Genomic DNA, 21,913 nt, shown 5'->3' on the forward strand with positions numbered 1-21,913 from the left:
TGCCATAGCCACTGTACCATGGTCTTACACTGTCTTGGGTTAGAGTTCTCTTGCTTGAGGGTACACTCGGACACACTATTCTATCTAATTTCTTTTCCTCTTGTTTTTTTAAAGTATTTATAGTTTATACAGGCAATATTTATTTTAATATCACTGTTTTTAGAATATATTTTTCCTCGTTTCTTTTCCTCACTGAGCTATTTTCCCTGTTGGAGCCCCTGGGCTTATAGCATCCTGCTTTTCCAACTAGGGTTGTAGCTTGGCAATGAATAATAATAATAATAATAATAATCCTTTCACAACCGTATCAGATAGGAAAAATCGCCAAATTCCCCCCCCCCCCCCCCGCCGCCCCCCCCCCAAAAAAAAAAAAAAAACGCGCCAAATCTAGCGCGAAAGTCCCTGAAATGGCAACGCTGATCCTCGGCTAAGTGACCAATCCTCCCAACTTAAAAGCTCGCTCTTCAAATCTTTTTCAGTCGTTCACTGACACTTGTCGGTGTCGGACGTGTTTTTTGTTGAAGTGTGAAAAGTGTTTACCGCCATGGGGGTATTTATTCATGATGACGTGCTGAGACTGCTTGTCGTGATAGCGTCAATTTCTTTTGGATTTGGGTAAGATTTAAGCTGCGTTTGTCATTTGTTATTTCTTGAAAAATATTGTTTACATTAAGGAAATCAAGGGTGCCGGTAATGTATTTTCTACTGTCATTTTTATAGTCCTTCTGTACTGTCTTAGAGTCCTGAGGCTACATGATATGTTTAAATTGGCGAAAATATTATTTTCGAAGGGAATTTGTACCTTGTTCGTTTTAGTATTGAATAATTTTGGTTAATGTCTTTGAAAATCCTTTTATTTAAATGTGGTAAGGAATACTCTTATAAAATAGGTAGAATTTATATCGCGTCTTTGTTATTTTCAAGTTTTTATAGTTTATAGTGTATATGAGAGATTTATTTTAATTATTATTATTATTATTACTACTACTAGCCAAGCTACAACCCTAGTTGGAAAAGCAAGATGCTTTAAGCCCAAGGGCTCCAACAGGGAAAAATAGCCCAGTGAGGAAAGGAAATAAGGAAATAAATAAATGAGAATAAATTAACAATATATCATTCTAAAAACAGTAACAGCGTCAAAACAGATATGTCCTATATAAACTATTAACAACGTCAGAAACAGATATGTCATACATAAACTATAAAAAGACTCATGTCAGCCTGGTCAACACAAAATGTTATTGTTCTTAACCTTCTCTTGTAGTTTTTCCTTATTTCCTTTCCTCACTGGGCTATTTTCCCTGTTGGAGCCCTTAGACTATTAGCATCTTGCTTTTCCAACTAGGGTTGTACCTTGGCTAGTAATAATAATAATAATAACAACAACAATAATAATAAAGATTAATTATTGGTGTCTAAATTTTTAAAAGTCGAAATAGAAGGTTTGGTCAATTAAGAAATAAGAAAACATGCATTAACTAACCTACCCAACCTACAGTACCTGACCTTCCCTACCCTGCCTACCATAACATAGGCCTACCTACCTTACTCTGTCTATGCATAACCTACCCTTCCCTACCCTACCCTTAGTATATAAGCTTGTAATACATTGAAAAATGTATGGTAAGAACGCTAGCTATTTTTCACAATTAGCCAATGCTCTTTTTTTCTTTTAATTGATAGACCTAAATAATATATTCTTTATGTAACGAAAGCAAATCTCTCATACTGTTAGTGTCTTCTCCGATATGAAATATTATTATTTACTTTTTAAATAGGGGCAGTTTTTAATGGTCTTCTAGAAGTTAAATTCTGTAGAAATTAATGTCCTTACCACAGCATTGTTTTTCGAAATAATACTTTTAAATTTTTTATTTTTATTTTAGGAAGTTTTTATTGCAACTAAATGACTTATTCAAGGAATAAAAGTAATTAGAGGCCATCCACGTTTTTTGTTTATTTGTTTTATGTAAAAAACTATCTAATGCGTTTGTTGGTTTCCCAAGCTTAGGTGGAAATCTAATGCCACAAATTTCTCCGTAGGCCTAACTTCTTCACCATTCTAATTGTTCAATAGAATGTAGTTCTAAGAATGCATTTTTCTGTTTCTATCAGTTGTAATTCTCGTATTCCATTGTGAGACATGTTAACTGCATATCAAGTAGGAACTTGGTTGGGGACAATCAGTGAAGGATATAATCAGTTTGTTTACAAATTGATAAAGGCAGTTAAGAATGTTACATTTACAACTGAAGCATGTTATGTTAGATACGTAGATCTTAAAATACATTTTTATATTAAATAAGTAAATGTGATTTTGAAACAAATTTATATTGTAAGGATGTTTATACTGTATTGTAGTGTTAGGGTACCAGCCACCCGTTGAGATACTACCGCTTAGAGAGTTATGAGGTACTTTGACTGGCCAGACAGTTCATTGGATTCTTCTCTCTGGTTACGGTTCATTTTCTCTTTTGACTACACATACTCCGAAAGTCTGGCCTATTTTTTTTTCCATATTCTGTCCTCATACACCTGTCAACACTGAGATTACCAAACAATTCTTCTTCACCCAAGGGGTTAACTACTGCACTGTAATTGTTTAGTGGTCACTCTCCTCTTGGTAAGGGTAGAAGAGACTTTAGCTATGGAAAGTAGCTTTTCTAGGAGAAGGACACTTCAAAATCAAACCATTGTTCTCTAGTCTTGGGTAGTGTCATAGCCTCTGTACCATGGTCTTCCACTGTATGGGGCTAGAGTTCTCTTGCTTGAGGGTACACTACGGCACACTATTCTATCTTATTTCTCTTTATCTTCTTTTGTTGAATGTTATAAATATTTACCTGTAAATGTTACTGTTCTTAAAATGTTTCATTTTTCCTTGTTTCCTTTCCTCACTGCAGGGCTATTTTTCCGTGTTGGAGCCCCTGGGCTTACAACATCCTGTTTTCCAACTAGGGTTGTAGCTTAACAAGTAATAATAATAATAATAATAGAATATTGGAAAATAAAGTCATTAAACAAAGGTGCGTTGTGTGATGTTTCAGTGCTTAGTCATGTTGAGGACGAATTTTGCGGTGTAGTCATTGGCTGTGCCCCCCCCTTCCTGCCAGGGTTAAAAGAATATTCTTTTAATCCTGCCTCCTGCATAAGTAAATATCGTTATATTTTCCCCATGGAATTCCCAAGAATGACTTAAATGTGCACGGAAAGCGTAAATAATATTGCGTTTTTAAAAATCCTGTTATTTTCTCGTTAAGGAAACATATTATAATTGATTTTGATGATATTTTTTTAGAACTTAAAATGTTCCTTTCGTGAAAATTGTTTTATGAAATTTCGACCGGAAGGAATGAATAAATTATAAGCTAGAAGATTTAGATATAAGTTCGAAATACTACTTGTGTGTTCTGAATGTCGTTTTATAAATTGTAGTATAATAGATTGGTTTTACACACACACACACACACACACGGGTTCCTTTATTAATGATATGGCGTTTATCAGAATATAAAATCTTGCTTTCCACAATCTTTAGAATAAAATTAACTCTTTCTTAATTCTCCAAAAACTCTAATACATTGAAACGTACTATTTAGTTTGCTGTGTAATTGGTGACAGCAGAACTATAGGCATTTGCCCTTTTTTTTTTTTTTTTTTTTAATCATATAATGTCTGAACCAAAATTAAAACCACCGTAACCAAACAGAAAACTAACGAATATTGCATAACTGCGTACATAGAAACTTCTCTGTTACTACGCTTGGCTAGTAACTGTCTTGAAGACGGCCTCCTTGAGACTCGACGTATTAATGAAGATGCAGTTGCTATGTTGCTTTGCCTTTAAAGCCTTCGATGTTCTCCCAAGGCGGCTTAGATCAAAGGAGATCTGATTGCTTGCAGAAAGTCTTGGTTAATTAAGTGCCTGATGTACACAGAATAAACCTCTCTCTCTCTCTCTCTCTCTCTCTCATCCTCTCTCTCTCTCTCTCTCTCTCTCTCTCTCTCTCTCTCACACACACAACAACAAATGCTGCTCTCTCTCTCTCTCTCACACACAACAACAAATGCTGCTCTCCTCTCTCTCTCTCTCTCTCTCTCCTCTCTCTCTCTCTCTCTTCTCCTCTCTCTCTCTCTCTCTCTCTCTCTCTCTCTCTCTTTATTCATGTCTAATGTCAGGATGCCTGAAAACTTTAAATCATTCATTCATTATTCATGTCTAAGGTTGGAGGCTGTCGTTTGATCGTATGGAGAAATTATACGAAATTGAACACCAAAATAACATAAATTTTATGAAGACGTATATTCTTGTAATATTGTTTATGGACATAAGTTGATAAATTGTTAGAATGGAATAACAGTTGCAGAAGGAACTGGGCAGCTCGATTGAACTCTTATCTGGTAACAGTTGTGGTAGACCGTAGACCGCAATAGACCAGTTATTTTAACCGTTCTTCCAAAAGACTTCTTTGAACTCTTTGTTTTAAACACGAAATAACAATTCTAGATTGATTTTTTTAGTCTATTGGTAGATTACGGTAAGACATTTTTAGTGTATTAGTAGATTACAGTAAGACATTTTTTTTAGTGTATTAGTAGATTACAGTAAGACATTTTTAAGTGTATTAGTAGATTACAGTAAGACATTTTTAAGTGTATTAGTAGATTACAGTAAGACATTTTTTAGTGTATTAGTAGATTACAGTAAGACATTTTTAAGTGTATTAGTAGATTACAGTAAGACATTTTTAAGTGTATTAGTAGATTACAGTAAGACATTTTTTAGTGTATTAGTAGATTACAGTAAGACATTTTTAAGTGTATTAGTAGATTACAGTAAGACATTTTTAAGTGTATTAGTAGATTACAGTAAGACATTTTTAAGTGTATTAGTAGATTACAGTAAGACATTTTTTAGTGTATTAGTAGATTACAGTAAGACATTTTTAAGTGTATTAGTAGATTACAGTAAGACATTTTTAAGTGTATTAGTAGATTACAGTAAGACATTTTTTAGTGTATTAGTAGATTACAGTAAGAAATTTTTTCAGTGTTTTAGTAGATTACAGTAAGACATTTTTAGTGTATTAGTAGATTACAGTAAGACATTTTTTCAGTGTATTAGTAGATTACAGTAAGACATTTTTAGTGTATTAGTAGATTACAGTAAGACATTTTTAGTGTATTAGTAGATTACAGTAAGACATTTTTAGTGTATTAGTAGATTACAGTAAGACATTTTTTAGTGTATTAGTAGATTACAGTAAGACATTTTTAAGTGTATTAGTAGATTACAGTAAGACATTTTTAAGTGTATTAGTAGATTACAGTAAGACATTTTTAGTGTATTAGTAGATTACAGTAAGACATTTTTAAGTGTATTAGTAGATTACAGTAAGACATTTTTAAGTGTATTAGTAGATTACGGTAAGACATTTTTTAGTGTATTAGTAGATTACAGTAAGAAATTTTTCAGTGTTCTAGTAGATTACAGTAAGACATTTTTTAAGTGTATTAGTAGATTACAGTAAGACATTTTTAGTGTATTAGTAGATTACAGTAAGACATTTATTTAGTGTATTAGTAGATTACAGTAAGACATTTTTAGTGTATTAGTAGATTACAGTAAGACATTTTTAGTGTATTAGTAGATTACAGTAAGACATTTTTTAAGTGTATTAGTAGATTACAGTAAGACATTTTTAAGTGTATTAGTAGATTACAGTAAGACATTTTTAAGTGTATTAGTAGATTACAGTAAGACATTTTTAAGTGTATTAGTAGATTACAGTAAGACATTTTTAGTGTATTAGTAGATTACAGTAAGACATTTTTTAAGTGTATTAGTAGATTACAGTAAGACATTTTTAAGTGTATTAGTAGATTACAGTAAGACATTTTTAAGTGTATTAGTAGATTACAGTAAGACATTTTTAAGTGTATTAGTAGATTACAGTAAGACATTTTTAGTGTATTAGTAGATTCCAGTAAGACATTTTTAGTGTATTAGTAGATTACAGTAAGACATTTTTTAGGTGTATTAGTAGATTACAGTAAGACATTTTTTAGGTGTATTAGTAGATTACAGTAAGACATTTTTAAGTGTATTAGTAGATTACAGTAAGACATTTTTAAGTGTATTAGTAGATTACAGTAAGACATTTTTAAGTGTATTAGTATATTACAGTAAGACATTTTTAAGTGTATTAATAGATTACAGTAAGACATTTTTAGTGTATTAGTAGATTACAGTAAGACATTTTTAAGTGTATTAGTAGATTACAGTAAGACATTTTTAGTGTATTAGTAGATTACAGTAAGACATTTTTTAAGTGTATTAGTAGATTACAGTAAGACATTTTTAAGTGTATTAGTAGATTACAGTAAGACATTTTTAAGTGTATTAGTAGATTACAGTAAGAAATTTTTAAGTGTATTAATAGATTACAGTAAGACATTTTTAAGTGTATTAGTAGATTACAGTAAGACATTTTTAAGTGTATTAGTAGATTACAGTAAGACATTTTTAGTGTATTAGTAGATTACAGTAAGACATTTTTAGTGTATTAGTAGATTACAGTAAGACATTTTTAAGTGTATTAGTAGATTACAGTAAGACATTTTTAAGTGTATTAGTAGATTACAGTAAGACATTTTTAGTGTATTAGTAGATTACAGTAAGACATTTTTAAGTGTATTAGTAGATTACAGTAAGACATTTTTTTGTGTATTAGTAGATTACAGTAAGACTTTTTTTCAGTGTTTTAGTAGATTACAGTAAGACATTTAATTACTAAAGAATTATGAAATGCAGGAGAAACTTCCCTGTCCAAACAATTCACATGTAGCATACTATATAGACACACACACACACTGATGTATCAAGAACGTTATTTATATTTAGGAATGATGGTTATTTCGATCTAAAACTCCAATGCTTGTAATTTGTTTTAACGAGATAAGAAGGTTGCATATCGTATGTGGCCTTGCCATGTCTATTCTGTCTAAGGTTTTAATGAATATTAGCCAATTTTCAATGGAAAATCACCTGATTTTCATTCTTCAGGCATGAAGTCATCAGCTTGGTAACATATTTGCGGTTAAACTTCAATCTGATTTTTAATTATGAAGGATAAAGCTAAGCAAAAAAAAAAAACCTTGGTACAGATTATCCTAGAAACGAACAGAACATTCTCTCTCTCTCTCTCTCTCTCTCTCTCTCTCTCTCTCTCTCTCTCTCTCTCTCTCTCTCTCTCTCTCTCTCTCTCTCTCCTCATATTAGATGGTAATCTTTTCTCATGAACATTTAACAAGCCTTAAGCTTTGGTGATGGACTCCAGAACTTTCACCTTGAGCCAACGACGCCTGTTTTATGTCCACTGACACGTCCTGAGGCCGGTGTGTGGGATAATTCAAGGGGAGGTTGTGTCTAGCGCCTCTGGAGTTTGGTTGTTTTGGGGCTTGTTTGTATGTATGTTAATGTATATATACTTACTTGTTTAGGGTTTAAATCCAACCCTCCCCTGAAGTCGAGTGAACTACTTCTCGGGCGGGTCCATATCAATCATCTAACGAAACATTTTCATTATAACTTATACAATTATTTGATTGTAGCATCTTCCAAATCATGTGATCATGTGAAAAGTAATGTCTTTAGTTTCTTCTTAAATTCAATTGTTCCCTTTAGGTCCTTCATTTCAGTAAAAACGCACAGTAGCTAAAAGCCCTTTCACCAAATTTACTATTTGTTCTTGGTTCTGATAGCCTATGTTTGTCACTCATGTGTCTTATGTTAACATTTGTTTCTAGTTCTAGTTTGTTCAGGCATTCTTTTGGATATTTTGGTTCAGTATCTTAAACGTTAGTAAGAGTAGCTTGTATTCAATTCTCGCCTTTTCCGGCAGCCAGTGTAATTTAATTAGTGCAGGGGTAACTCTTTCCCTATTGTGTAGTCCTTTCATTAATCTAGCCGCTCTGTTTTGTACTCTTGAATTTTCTTCAGCTGATAGTTTGGTAAGCCATATAGATACGTGTATATGTATGTATAATATATACACAAACATATAATCATCAGCTATAGCTAATCCACTGCAGAACAAAGATCTCAGACATCTTCTTGCGATTGTTTATGGTTTTTCTAGGAAAGTCTACACCCGCAAACTTTCTTAGTTCGTCAGTACATCGTCTTTTTTTTCTTTCCCCTGCTGCATTTGCAATCTATAGGGACACATTCTGTTATTCTTAATGTCCTTCTATTTTCTGTCATTCTCATTATATGTCCTGTCCATTTCTTTTTCTTATATGTTAGAATATCCTCTACTTTAGTTTGCTCTCGTATCCAGAAAAAAGGCAGCATATAAATGTGTATCTATATATATAATATATATATATATATATATATATATATATATATATATATATATATATATATCTTTATATGTACATACACATATATGCTATAATAAATGCACACATATATACTGTATGTGTATATATATATATATATATATATATATATATATATATATATATATATATATATATATATATATATATATATATATATATATATATATATATATGTCTTACTTATAACTGTAATCGAACAGTTTAACATGTTTTTTTTTATTGACCGAAATATAGTGATTTATTTATTTCCTGTTTTTCTTTTATGGGCCTTTTTGAAAAAAAAACATATATATATATATATATATATATATATATATATATATATATATATATATATATATATATATATATGTATATGTATATATAGTCATCATCGTCAAAAACTGTTACTAGTCCACTGCAGAACAAAGGCCTCCTTCCACTAGCGTCTGTTTATTATCTTTCTGTGCCAGTTCGCTCCCACAAACTTACTTAGTTCGTCGATCCATCATCATCTTCCTCTGCTTCTTTTACAATCTCTATTCACCATTTCTGTTATTCTCAATGTCTATTTATTGTCTATCATTCTCATTATATGTCCTGTCCATTTCTATTTCTCTATCTTACAAGTTGTTGGAACATCCTCTATTTTGGTTTGCTCTCATATCCATGTTGCTCTTTTTGTGTCTTAGTGTTATTCCCTTTCAATATTCTTTCGATAGCTCATTTGAGTTGTAAGTAGCTAATGTTCTAGGGCTCCAAGGTTCTGATGCATAAGTTAATACTGGTAGGACCGTCTCATTAAATACTTTTCTTTTTAGAGAAAGTGACATTTTACTTTTCATAATCTAATTTTGTTTACCAAATACTTGAGGGTACATTTGGGCACACTATTCTATCTATTTATCATCCTCTTGAGGAAGATTTTATATTTTATTTATGAAATATTTATTTTAATGTTGTTACTGTTCTTAAAATATTCAATTTTAATTACTTCTCTTATTTCCTGGTTTCCTTTCTTCACTGGGCTATTTTCCCTGTTGGAGCCCCTGTGCATCCTGCTTTTCCAACTAGGGTTGTAGCTTGGCAAGTAATAGTGATAATGAAAATAATAAGAATGATAATAATGTGTATGTATATATATATATATATATATATATATATATATATATATATATATATTTATATATATAATATATATATATATAATATATATATAATATATATATATAATATATATATAATATATATATATATATATATATATACAGTGTATATATATATATATATATATATATATATATATATATATATATATATATATATATATATATATATATATTTTTGGGCTCAAGCCATGGCGTCCTGATGGAAGGTTCCTGTTTGGTAGCTTCCTTGGGTATAAGACTACTAAGATATTCCCAGAGAATTTAACCACAGGTTATCACAGAATTCTAACTTCTGGAGCGAGTATCTCAAAGGTTTCCCTTTAAGACATCGTAATACAACAGGGGACACGCATGTCTGAACGTGCCACATAGCTATCTCCACCCCGAACAGAGTTAATGCTTCGGTGTGTAAGGGCTGAGAATAGCTGGGAGCCGTTCCACAGCTAATCTCACTCGTGGCTACTACTGATACTCGAGACGTAAACAAACGGACGCCATTGCTCTAATGACGTCACGGATTTTCCCTTGTGTTATCTTTATCGCTTTGCATCTTCGCTATGTCGTTACCTTCAGCCTCGCCTTCTTCTGGAAAGTTGAGTACAAGGTTCCAGTATTGTTTAATTAAGCTCTGGCCGTAAAGTGAATATTATTTTGCGAAATTATTGATGTTTTGTGGCAGAGCTGTGCCTCTACCGGACCCGCCATTTTATGGCGTCGTTGTTGTTTTGCATGTCTTATTTAGTTAGCCACAACAACGCTTCCGGCATTATATACTAATCGAATACATTAGTTTATTTAGTCTTCATAGCTAGGAACTTTTATATCGTGTTTAGACGCTTTTTATCGGTCATCGATTGACCTCATACCAGTCGGCTACTATAGCCCCCAGGCCAGGAGCCTACATACAAGTGTTCATGCATGATTTATTAGTGATCCTAGACTAAGTTATGAAGATAGTGGCATTATTATTTTACAATACTTTTGACAGTGATGCAAATGTTTTCGCCTTCAGGGACCATATAGGGGATAGGCTAGTCAGTGATTCTTTCTAGCCTAACCTAACCTTAGGACCCCTATATGCTTCCTTCATCCCCTGCCTTGGCATTCCCTCTATTTAGCCTTGATCCCTTTTCTGAGTAAAGGGATTAATTGTCTAATAGAGTATATATCGCCTCTCAGTCCTCCCTAAAGGAATGAACCCCCTTTAGGATTGCGTCTGAGAGTGAGGTTAGGCTAGCCTACCTCTATGGCTAGGATAGTCTATGACTTTCCTGCGATAGCGATATGTCTTCTTCCTTGCCTAGTTCAGGACTTTTAGCCCTGTTCTAGGTCGGGTTAGGAAGGTTTCTCTGTTCCATGCTGAAACTGTACTCTTGCACCGTTTTAGCCGATCAGCCTGATCTTAGGTTAGGGAGTGTCCTCCCTTCCCTTAGTGGCCGCTCTGGTACAGAAACCCTTCCTGGGAAGACCTCTCTCTTCTCCCTCCCCACCTATCTCTTGTATAGCCTAGCCTATGCTTAGGTTAGTTTATACTCATCTGTCCCCTGTCCTACAACTCCTCCTTAGGGTGGATGAGTAGGGCTACCCGAGCTTCCCTGTGCAGTCCGCTCTGGTACATATACCTTCATAGTGTCCTATAAGGTTAGTTACTAGTGTAGTTCTGCATAGGGGAGTCTCCCCCCCCCCCCCTCTTGGGTGTTCCCTAGCCCTCCCTTGGGCTACCTGCTCCCGGTCCCTAGTGACCCCTGCTTATGGATGTTAGAGCCTGTCTCTATCATGGGTACACCCTCTCAGGGAGGGGGAGGGATGTCTGGAACCCTGACGGTACTTCCTGCATCCCTTCCCCCCTCCCCCTGTCTCTCTATCTATCCGGGTGCCGGTCTCTTGCCGCCTCTACTGTCGGCAATACCTGCCTCCCTCTTGGTGACTTCCCTACCCTTGCCGCCAGCCCCCCGTGTACCGAGGGACTGCCGGCTGCCGCCGGCGGCTCTCCTACTCCTATCTAATCGTCCGCTTGCCGGTCGATCACCGGAGTGCCGGCATATACTGCCGGCAACCCGATACTACCTGTACCATCCTTATCCCAGTCACCAACCCGGCATCCTCCGGCTGCCGGAGCCGCCGCTTCCTGCCGGCGTGCCGCCGTTGTGCCGGCGGCCGCCATCCTGGTATCTACTGACTTTTGAAAATTGTCTGTTCTAATGCCAGAATCTATGCTGGAGCGAGCTCCGGCATGCCGGCGGCTTGCCGGATGCCCCAGAGGCGTCAAGAATACTTGCACCCCCTCACTGTAGCTATCATAAGACTAGGATAGCCCTACATAGCAAATAGATAAGCTGCTTTGCTTTTAAGATCAGTACCTAGTACTGCTCTATTAGTGATCATGCTGTCTCTTTGCATTCTTCTAATTCCAGCATGCTATGTGCATCTTAGCACGGCTGGTTGCCAGAAGCAGTTACCTTTAATGAGGCCTTCTGGCTCTTATCTGGGAACCGAATGAATTCGATCCCAACCTTGTCCTTGGCTTTCCATGGAGTTCCAAAATAATGGGAATCCTAGGAAACTATATCCAATGATCTCGGTCATTTGGATTATCCCAGGACCAAGCTTATGGTAACCAGCCGGGCGAGATGCATGGAGCGTGTTCTCCTTTACTGTTTTCATTCTCTATGCATCACACCTTCTTTAAGTTAAAATTAATGATTAATATTAACTTAGTTTAAGAGCCATTCTTATGACTCCCCCATACTCATTTTCTCTTTCTTCCACAGGAGGAGCAGATGAAGTGTGACTTCGCCTTCTGCGCTGTGAAACGCCCGCAGTTTTACGGGCATACGGCTTGCAGGACTCACGCCCCTTGTGCAGACAAGAAAGGGGATTTGAAGTTCTGGAATCCACTGGATTGTACGGTCTGCCAGGCCCACCTAGTTGAGGCCTTCCATAACCCTCCCTCAGCGGAGGTTAGAGACATTTCTCGTGAAAAGCTGCGCAAGTGGGTGCGTGGCTTTCAGAAAAATGCTACCGGACCGTACCTGGCCACCGAAGAACTGAGGTCCCTGTTGTTCCCTAAGGCCTCCCCTGACTCAGTGGTTCCGAAAGAAGCAATCCCCACTGTCCAAATTACGGTGGAACCTGATGTGGTCATGGCTCAGTCCATGCATGAGTGTCGTTTAGATTCCGAGGATGATGAACAGATCTCTGACGTCTCGGAAGACACGGAGAAGACGCTTATGGCTCAAGGAGCCGAAGAGGACGAAGACAAGGTGGAATACACCGAGTCGGAGCTTGGAGCTCCTCCCTCATCCATCCCTCCGCCTACTCCTACACCGACGGATGTGTCCATTCCGTCTACCTCCTCGACCCCGGATCCCTCTTCGTCTACCCAAGAACTGATCCGGCTGATTAGAGCTGTCATGGACGACAGACTGAAGGAGAACCAGGAGTCCATCAGGTCAATGATTGGATCCAGAGAACCGAAGAAGATTTCGGTTAAGGATCTCCCAGCTTGCTCTCATGCCAACCCGTGGAGGTATGCAGAGCATATGGTTATTGCGACCGGCAGGATCTTTGTTAGTGACAAGATCGGCACGGTCCCGCTGGAAGATGTGGAGTTCTTCCCAAGCTTCGAGGCCTACCCGGACTGTTACGTCCGGCTTCGTTCCGAACCTGCCTCGAAGGAAGAGACCGAACCTAAAGAAGAGATAGTGTTCGATCTCGCAAAGGCCCAGGCTATGCTAGCCTCCGCATTTAAGAGCAGGGGCTTTACCTGCTCTAAGCTTCCTGCCTTGAGCAAGAAGCATCCTACATACGTCGCACCTGACACTGCGGTTCTTCCTTTCTTGGAAAAGGCCTTAGCTGCATGCCTTAAAGCGGCGGAAGAAGGAAAACCCTGCCCTGCACTGGAGGAGTGCAGACCCTTCTCCATCGTGACACCCCCTGACGCTCGACACTGGAAAGATGTTCAGCATACTTTCGTCGTGGGTAGGCTCGATCCTGACGTCGCCGGACGTCAGTTTAATGAGGACCTCCCTAAGCTCAATGATCACCTCCTTCGCCGGGAACAAGACACGAAGGAGAGGCTTGCGGCATCTCTTTCTCATCAAGTCCAACTGGAAGTGATGGCCTGTGACACAAGAGTACCTGATCACTACATGGTACTAGCCAAATCCCACTTACTTACAGTAATGAAGGACTTGTACCATTTCATAAAGGCTCGTAGAGCCTGTCGTGAATTCGTGTTTGTCGGTGCCACCGTGAAACACGAACCCCGGAGGCTGATTTCCTCCAACATCTGGGGAAAGCATCTGTTTCCTTCTGACCTTGTCAAGGAAATAACTGACAGAGCCGCCACGGAGAATAGGAACCTTCTCCACAAGTGGGGCATGTCCAGAAAAAGGAAACCCTCTCAGGACGATGGACCTCAGCCTAAGAGGAAACCACAGAAGCCAAAACCCCAGCAACGTCAACAACGACGTCAGTTTCCGGGACCCGCTACCTCCCAAGTGGTTGCCCAACCACAGCAGACCTTTCAATTGGTCCCCCAACCGGTGTTGTCACAGTCACCGGTCTTCACCCCTGCCTTTGAGCAACCATCCACTACCTTTCATGCCAAAGGTAGAGGCTCGTCCAGGGGTGCAAGCAGAGACGCATCTCGCCGTCCCTCCAGAGGTAGAGGAGGAAAGGGAGCTAGCGGCCGAGGCAACAAGTCCTCGGGACACCAGAAGCAATGAAGTGCTTCCGGTGGGAGGAAGACTCCGCCAATTCCAGGATCGTTGGACCTTCGATCCTTGGGCACACAGCATCATCAAGAACGGTCTAGGCTGGAGTTGGGTGCAACCACCCCCAATCTTCCAGCGGTTCTTTCAACAATCGACCCCCATTCTGGAAGAATATGTTCTAGACCTCTTGAACAAGAAGGTGATAAGGAAGGTAAAGTCCACCAGGTTCCAAGGGAGACTGTTTTGCGTTCCCAAGAAGGACTCAGACAAGCTCAGAGTCATTCTGGACTTATCCCCCCTCAACAAGTTCATAGAGAACAACAAATTCAAGATGCTGACGCTTCAACAAATAAGGACCCTTCTGCCTCAAGGTTCCTACACGGTCTCTATAGACCTGGCGGATGCCTATTGGCACATTCCAATGAACCATCACGCTTCCTCCTACCTAGGATTTCGACTCCAAAGGAAAAGCTACGCCTTCCGGGCCATGCCATTCGGCCTCAATGTGGCCCCTCGGATCTTCACAAAGCTGGCGGATGCCATAGTACAACAGCTCCGCCTAAGAAACGTCCAGGTGATGGCCTACCTCGACGACTGGCTAGTCTGGGCTCCATCGCCCGAAGAGTGTGCAAAGTCTTGCAACGAAGTTACCCAGTACCTAGAACACCTGGGATTCAAGATCAACGAGAAGAAATCTCGCCTCTCTCCAGCTCAGAAGTTTCAGTGGTTGGGAATCCACTGGAATCTTCAGTCACACCGCCTTTCCATCCCCCAGAAGAAAAGGAAGGAAATAGCAGGGTCTGTCAAGCGACTACTGAAATCCAAACGCATTTCAAGACGACAGCAGGAACGAGTTCTAGGCTCTCTACAATTCGCCTCAGTGACAAACCCAGTGCTTCGCGCACAGCTAAAGGATGCCGCGGGAGTCTGGAGACGATTGGCATCCATCGCTCGAAGAGACCTCAAGAGACGGCTTCCAAACAGACTTCGACGCCTCCTAAAGCCGTGGTCGGAAGCAAAGGCCCTGAAAAGGTCCATTCCTCTCCAACACCCTCCTCCATCACTCAACATCCACACGGATGCCTCACTGGAAGGCTGGGGAGGTCACTCCCACCTGAAACAAGCTCAAGGGACCTGGTCTCCACTATTCAAGACGTTCCACATAAACATCTTGGAGGCCATGGCGGTCCTTCTTACTCTGAAGAAGTTATCCCCGCCGCCCTCGATCCACATCCGTCTAACCCTAGACAACTCAGTGGTAGTTCGTTGTCTCAATCGCCAAGGCTCAAGATCGCCCCAGATAAATCAGGTGCTTCTCCCAATCTTCCGTCTGGCGGAGAAGAAGAAGTGGCACCTGTCTGCAGTTCACCTACAAGGATTCCGCAACGTGACAGCGGATGCTCTATCTCGGACAAACCCGATAGAGTCGGAATGGTCTCTAGACGCAAGATCATTCTCCTTCATCTCTCATCAAGTCCCAGAACTTCAGATAGATCTCTTTGCAACGAGCGACAACAATCAACTTCCTCTGTACGTAGCCCCGTACGAGGACCCCAAAGCAGAAGCGGTGGACGCCATGTCACTGGACTGGAACAGATGGTCCAAGATATACCTGTTCCCTCCCACCAACCTTCTGTTGAAAGTCCTCTCCAAACTGAGAACCTTCAAAGGGACAGCGGCCCTAGTGGCTCCCAAGTGGCCCCGGAGCAACTGGTACCCCCCTGGTCCTGGAGCTGCAGCCCAAGCTGATCCCTCTCCCGGGCCCAGTTCTCTCTCAACAAGTACAGAAGTCGACTGTCTTCGCTTCATCATCGAAAATCAAGGACCTTCATCTCATGATTTTCTCTCCCTTGCCGCAAAGAAGAGGTTTGGGATCTCGAAGAAAAGTCTAGACTTCCTAGAGGAATACAAGACCGAATCCACGAGACGGCAATATGAATCATCCTGGAGGAAATGGGTCTCCTTTGTTAAAGCAAAAAATCCTAAAGAAATCACCATTGATTTCTGTATGTCCTTCTTCATTCACCTTCATGGACAAGGATTAGCAGCCAATACGATTTCAACCTGCAAATCGGTTTTGACTAGACCAATTCTATATGCTTTCCAAATTGATCTGTCCAACGACATCTTTAACAAATTACCAAAAGCATGTGCTCGCCTACGCCCAGCACCCCCTCCGAAACCGATCTCCTGGTCACTAGACAAGGTACTCCATTTCGCCTCTAACTTGGACAATGATTCATGCCCCCTCAAGGATCTGACTCAGAAAGTTATATTTTTATTTGCTCTCGCCTCGGGAGCTCGAGTCAGCGAAATAGTGGCATTATCAAGAGAAGAGGGACACATCCTGTTTGCTGATTCAGGAGAAGTGACCCTCTCCCCTGATCCGACGTTTCTCGCAAAAAACGAATTACCCACCAAAAGATGGGGCCCTTGGAGAATATGCCCCCTGAAGGAGGATGTCTCTCTATGTCCAGTAGAGAGTCTCAAGGTCTATCTTCGCAGAACTTCGAACTTTGGTGGAGGCCAACTCTTCAAAGGAGAAACATCGGGCAGCGACCTGTCACTGAAACAATTAAGAGCGAAAATCACCTACTTCATTCGCAGAGCGGATCCGAACAGTACACCCGCTGGTCATGATCCTAGAAAAGTGGCATCGTCTCTGAACTTCTTTCAGAGCATGGACTTTGAGAGCCTTAAAAACTTTACGGGCTGGAAGTCCTCGCGAGTTTTCTTTAAACATTATGCGAAACAAGTGCACGAAGTCAAACATTTTGTGGTAGCCGCAGGTAGTGTTATGAAACCTGCACCTAACTCTGCGTAGAACAGTGAGTTACTTGGGACTCTAACTCTTCGGGTGCCTATGTTGACCCTCGAGCGATTCATAGTGATGTCTAAAAACACTTAGTGCTTTTATAACTGTTCTTATCCCAGGTGAAATGTCATAGTGTCACACAAGTGCCGCATGCCTTGAGCATGATGTGTTGTTTAAAGACTTGCGTTCCTCGAGAACGAGTACCTACTAATCCTGAAATTCCTTTTCAGATTCAAGAGCAAGCCTTTATTTCTATGTACATTATTATTACTGTAAATGAACTTTACTTTTGCTGTAAATTATTTAATTTCTGCATTGTGAAATAAAATTTCTATTTTATTAATTATGCGTCTCTTTCAGCTCCTACCTACTATGAAATACATACTGTCATAGTTTTATTTATTCCTCCTCTCTTATGGTCATGAAGAATTTAAGATGTCTAATCCTAAATTATATTCACCTTGTCTCAGTAAGGTTCCTACACGAATACTTACTTCTGATAATCAGGAGATGAACTCTATACACAGTGCCCAACCACCACTGGCCTAATTCAGAATGTTCCTATACAAATATCAAACATTCTGCTTCATCTCTAAGTTCTTAAAAGTTCTTCTGTCAGGGTGAATAGCCCTTCAATACCACTTTGACGTCGGCATAGCCCATGGGAACTTCCTACCAATGGGGGGCAGGATACTTCGTTCCTATGGTTCTTTATCTAAGATTACTTTGCTGTTTTGTCAATGCCTAGGCACTTAACACTGGGGGAAAATCTACCACGATACATTGATTCTCTGGTACTCTTCCATCAGGACGCCATGGCTTGAGCCCAAAAAACGGATTTTGAGCGAAGCGAAAAATCTATTTTTGGGTGAGATAGCCATGGCGTCCTGATGGACCCTCCCTACTACTTCGTCCAGTTTTGTTCCCACCCTACACAATTGTATCATGGTGATGGGCAGCAACTGGCGTCAGGATAAAGACGCGCGTGACGTCATTAGAGCAATGGCGTCCGTTTGTTTACGTCTCGAGTATCAGTAGTAGCCACGAGTGAGATTAGCTGTGGAACGGCTCCCAGCTATTCTCAGCCCTTACACACCGAAGCATTAACTCTGTTCGGGGTGGAGATAGCTATGTGGCACGTTCAGACATGCGTGTCCCCTGTTGTATTACGATGTCTTAAAGGGAAACCTTTGAGATACTCGCTCCAGAAGTTAGAATTCTGTGATAACCTGTGGTTAAATTCTCTGGGAATATCTTAGTAGTCTTATACCCAAGGAAGCTACCAAACAGGAACCTTCCATCAGGACGCCATGGCTATCTCACCCAAAAATAGATTTTTCGCTTCGCTCAAAATCCGTTTAGTAGAGGGGCGAAATCTGAAAAGAGGCCTCGTTAAGGTTTTAAAATAATTTTCTGTTACAAGCCGGCATCCACCATATATTGTTAGTATATGATGTCCTGCATTCAGTAAGGGTGGATGACACTTGAGATTTTTCCGAAAAGGGCCAAAATTAACCCTTTTTAGCGAATACGCTATTTGAAAAAAACGACGAAAACACAGAAGACTTGTTTATGAAAAACTCTGTAATTCGATCATCTTGTATGCTATACATGATTATGATACCTCATTTTGAAGCTTAGGATAACACCTTTACAAAAAAAAAAAAAAAATATGAAAGATTATGTAAATTGAGGGTCCTAATTAGGTCAAAGGTCAAGTGATCGCGTGATTACCAATTTTGGGGATATTCAATATTTTTGACCACAAATATCATACTTTGCCTGCAAATATTTTTATAAGGATGGTTTTAATCTTAAGAGGACGTCCTTAGGCAGTTTTTAAAAGTAAAAGGGTCTTTTAACTCCTTTCTACCTAATATTTATGAGGGATCGAATTTCCACCCTTTTTGGAAAAATCCCTAAAATCGTTGAAAATCATGTTTTGAATACTTGTTGTGATATTAATTGCTATTGTTCTATTATAATCATTGTGTTTAGAATAGTACAGTGTATAAGGCGTGTTTTCAGTTGAAAAGGGTCAAAGGTCATGTTCATTACGGATTATGTAATTATCCAATATGATTACATAATTATCCAATATGATCAAGTTGCTTTAAAAGTCAAAATTGCTTTTCCACTGAGTTACTTGTATGCACACATAGGCAGTCATTTAAGTTCAACTACTTAACTTCTAACATATTCACTGACTAGCTAGTTTGTATCATCATCCTCTGCGTTTGTATTATTGTTACATAAGCCCTCACAAGCACAAGCACTTGTGCAATTCTTCTGCCCCGCTCTCACACAACCGCATCTCTTGCCACAGCCAGTTGTGCATGAACAGGTCACTAACTCAGTGCAAGCTTTCGGAATAGGTGCTAATGTCATTAGTTCTGGCTTTATCATTCCATCTTCAAGTATCCAACCACTGTCTGTCGCATTAGGTAGCACGGGAGATGGAGTCAAGGCTTCCTTCCAGACAAGGGCTTGGTAGTTAGCGCGCCTTATATGTTTGTCAAGCGAATCTTTAGTTGGTGCAAGGGCGTCAAGGGTTTTCTTTCCCTGGACAAAGGTCTTTACTCTTGCTTTATTAATGAGATCGCAATCTTTTTCATAGAGCCTGCAAGCAAATCTTTCTGCACCTGATATTGCTTCTGGAGTCAGCTCCACAGACCCTAGCTGTTCCAAACTTTCAGGTTCCTGAATGAATACTTTCCACGCTGTTTTCTTTCCCTTTCCTGCAAATTGACTGACACTATCGCATCCTTTGATTGCATGAAAAGCTATAACGTTCTTCACAATCTCCTCGGGGAGTTTTATCTCATGTACTGGAAAGTATGGCCGTTTACCCATTTTACCTGCGTACATCCATATTTGTGCTGGTAGCCTGTCTCTGAAACCAAGTGCCAACACTAGCACATCTGTGTCTCTGCATTCCAATACCACTCTTGCATACCCATTGATACATGCATCTTCAGCATGAAGTATGAGACGAGTATCGGCCTCTTCTTGTGTCGATTTGAGGTGATCAATAGTCCGACTTGAGGATGACCAAACCCCTGAGACATCTTCAAAGCCTCCAGCTAAAACAAGCTCGTACTCAGATGACAGCTCTCTTTCAGCTTTCTCAACAAGGGATCTGGATAGAAAAGCAGCTAGATCAGAATATTTGCAGCCAAACTCATAAAGGATTTCCAGTTGGGTGGAACTTTTACAGCTTTTGAACTGATGACACGTCTAATTGGTCTTGCTTTTCCAGCTCGTTTCTTGCGTGTACCTGATTTTATTGAATTGTCAATGTACCGATCAAACAAGACATCAATCCGTGGGTATGTTGTACCAAAGCGGTTCAAGATGTTTGTGCAGAACACTTCACCTAGGTCACCAAAGGTTTTGACATTTTCTGGCTTTCCAATAGCTTGTATTAGTGCTTGACCATCGATAAGCAGGCATGTTTTGGCTTCACTCAAGGGAAGTGTAACTGGGATCTCTATATCCTTTGCCAGCAAGTCCTGTAGCTGAGCTTTATCTGTTGTATGAAATTGACGATTTGTTCCAGCAAATGCCCTTGGGACTGGGGATAGTTCATGTTGTAAGATACTGACTAAGTCTACCTCTCTCCCACTTTGTGAAGCAACGAACAGTCTGTGAATAAGATCACGGTCGGCTTTGACTTCCTTCTGTTTCCCACCTACTGAAGGAGCTCGAGTTTTGTACATGGAGCTGACGGCTGCAGTTTTTGTGCGGGCTATTTTTCCATAGAAGTCCTTTGACTTTTCAAGAAGTCTGGTGGCTACAAAGGATTCTAGAAGTAACATTCCGATTATTGGGGCTTTCATTATATCCCTTGTAATTTCTTCTGGAACAACGTCTTTTGTTGTCAGGCAAACTAGGTCCTCGTGATGTTCTTCACTGAAGCTAAATACACCAAATCTTTTGAATTCTTCCATTATCTTCTGAACATCATCTTCGTCTCTTTTAAGGCGAGTAGGGCCAGACTCTAGGTGACACCATTCATCATCGATATCATCATCTACATGGAGGTTAAACATTTTAAAGGTTGCCTCTGCCAATCTTGCCTTTTCATTGTACACCAGACACCATTTATCTCTTGCAACATTCCGCTTTGTTATCCCAATGATTCCGCCGCTGACCTTTGACACCTTATTTACATGCTCGAGGGCCTGATCAATTGATACCTGCGAGAATTTCTTGTTTGTCCTTTTCACTGAAAATTTCCCTCTAACAAACTGATCATGAACATAAGGAGCAGAACTAGGTAGTTGTCTCATATCGGCCAAATACACTGGTCCTCATCTTGTGTAATTTGTATGGTTGTACAAAGCGAACCAAGGAAGCATCCTCGCAAATGAAGCTAGATGGAGTTCCCATATACCTTCTCTTTCAGCTCGGATGAAGTTCAAGAGGATAGAGACCATCTCCATATAGTTTATCCAGTACTGAAATGTTGGTTCATCAGCATGATGTCCTTGGAATTCCTTTAGAAGTGTTATGAGGTCCATGTTCAATGAAACTAGTCTTTCATATGTCTTCTCAGAGTTGTCCGTGTTACACTTGCTGAATGCAGAAGCAATCTCATTCGCACATACCTTGATCTCTTCACTGATCATTTTACCATTTTCATCTGCCCATGTGTTGACGTGGTCCCACAAAATTCGCCAAAGAGCTTCGACCGTCAATTTGTGACCACGAACAGCCTTATTGTATGCTTTACCATCCATCATGTGGTTGGCTGTGTTTTCACCGAAAACACCACTTTCAACCCAGACATCCTTCAAGCCGGAATCCTCAAGGTGCTGCCC

General features: G+C 39.6%; 1 protein-coding gene across 15 annotated transcripts in view; it reads left to right on the top strand.

Annotated features, from left to right (window-relative positions):
* Positions 1–471: 471 nt before the first annotated feature.
* The window catches only part of LOC137647181 (alpha-1-inhibitor 3-like), a 221,023-nt gene continuing 199,581 nt past the window's right edge, over positions 472–21,913 (top strand). For all 15 annotated transcript variants that reach the window (XM_068380471.1, XM_068380480.1, XM_068380484.1 and 12 more), the window contains exon 1: positions 472–615. In XM_068380471.1, coding sequence (XP_068236572.1) covers positions 545–615 — 71 coding nt within the window. In that variant the 5' untranslated portion in view covers positions 472–544. The remainder of the gene's footprint in view (positions 616–21,913) is intronic.

Source organism: Palaemon carinicauda, chromosome 9 (assembly GCF_036898095.1).
Source record: "Palaemon carinicauda isolate YSFRI2023 chromosome 9, ASM3689809v2, whole genome shotgun sequence".
Classification (NCBI taxonomy): Eukaryota; Metazoa; Arthropoda; class Malacostraca; order Decapoda; family Palaemonidae; genus Palaemon; species Palaemon carinicauda.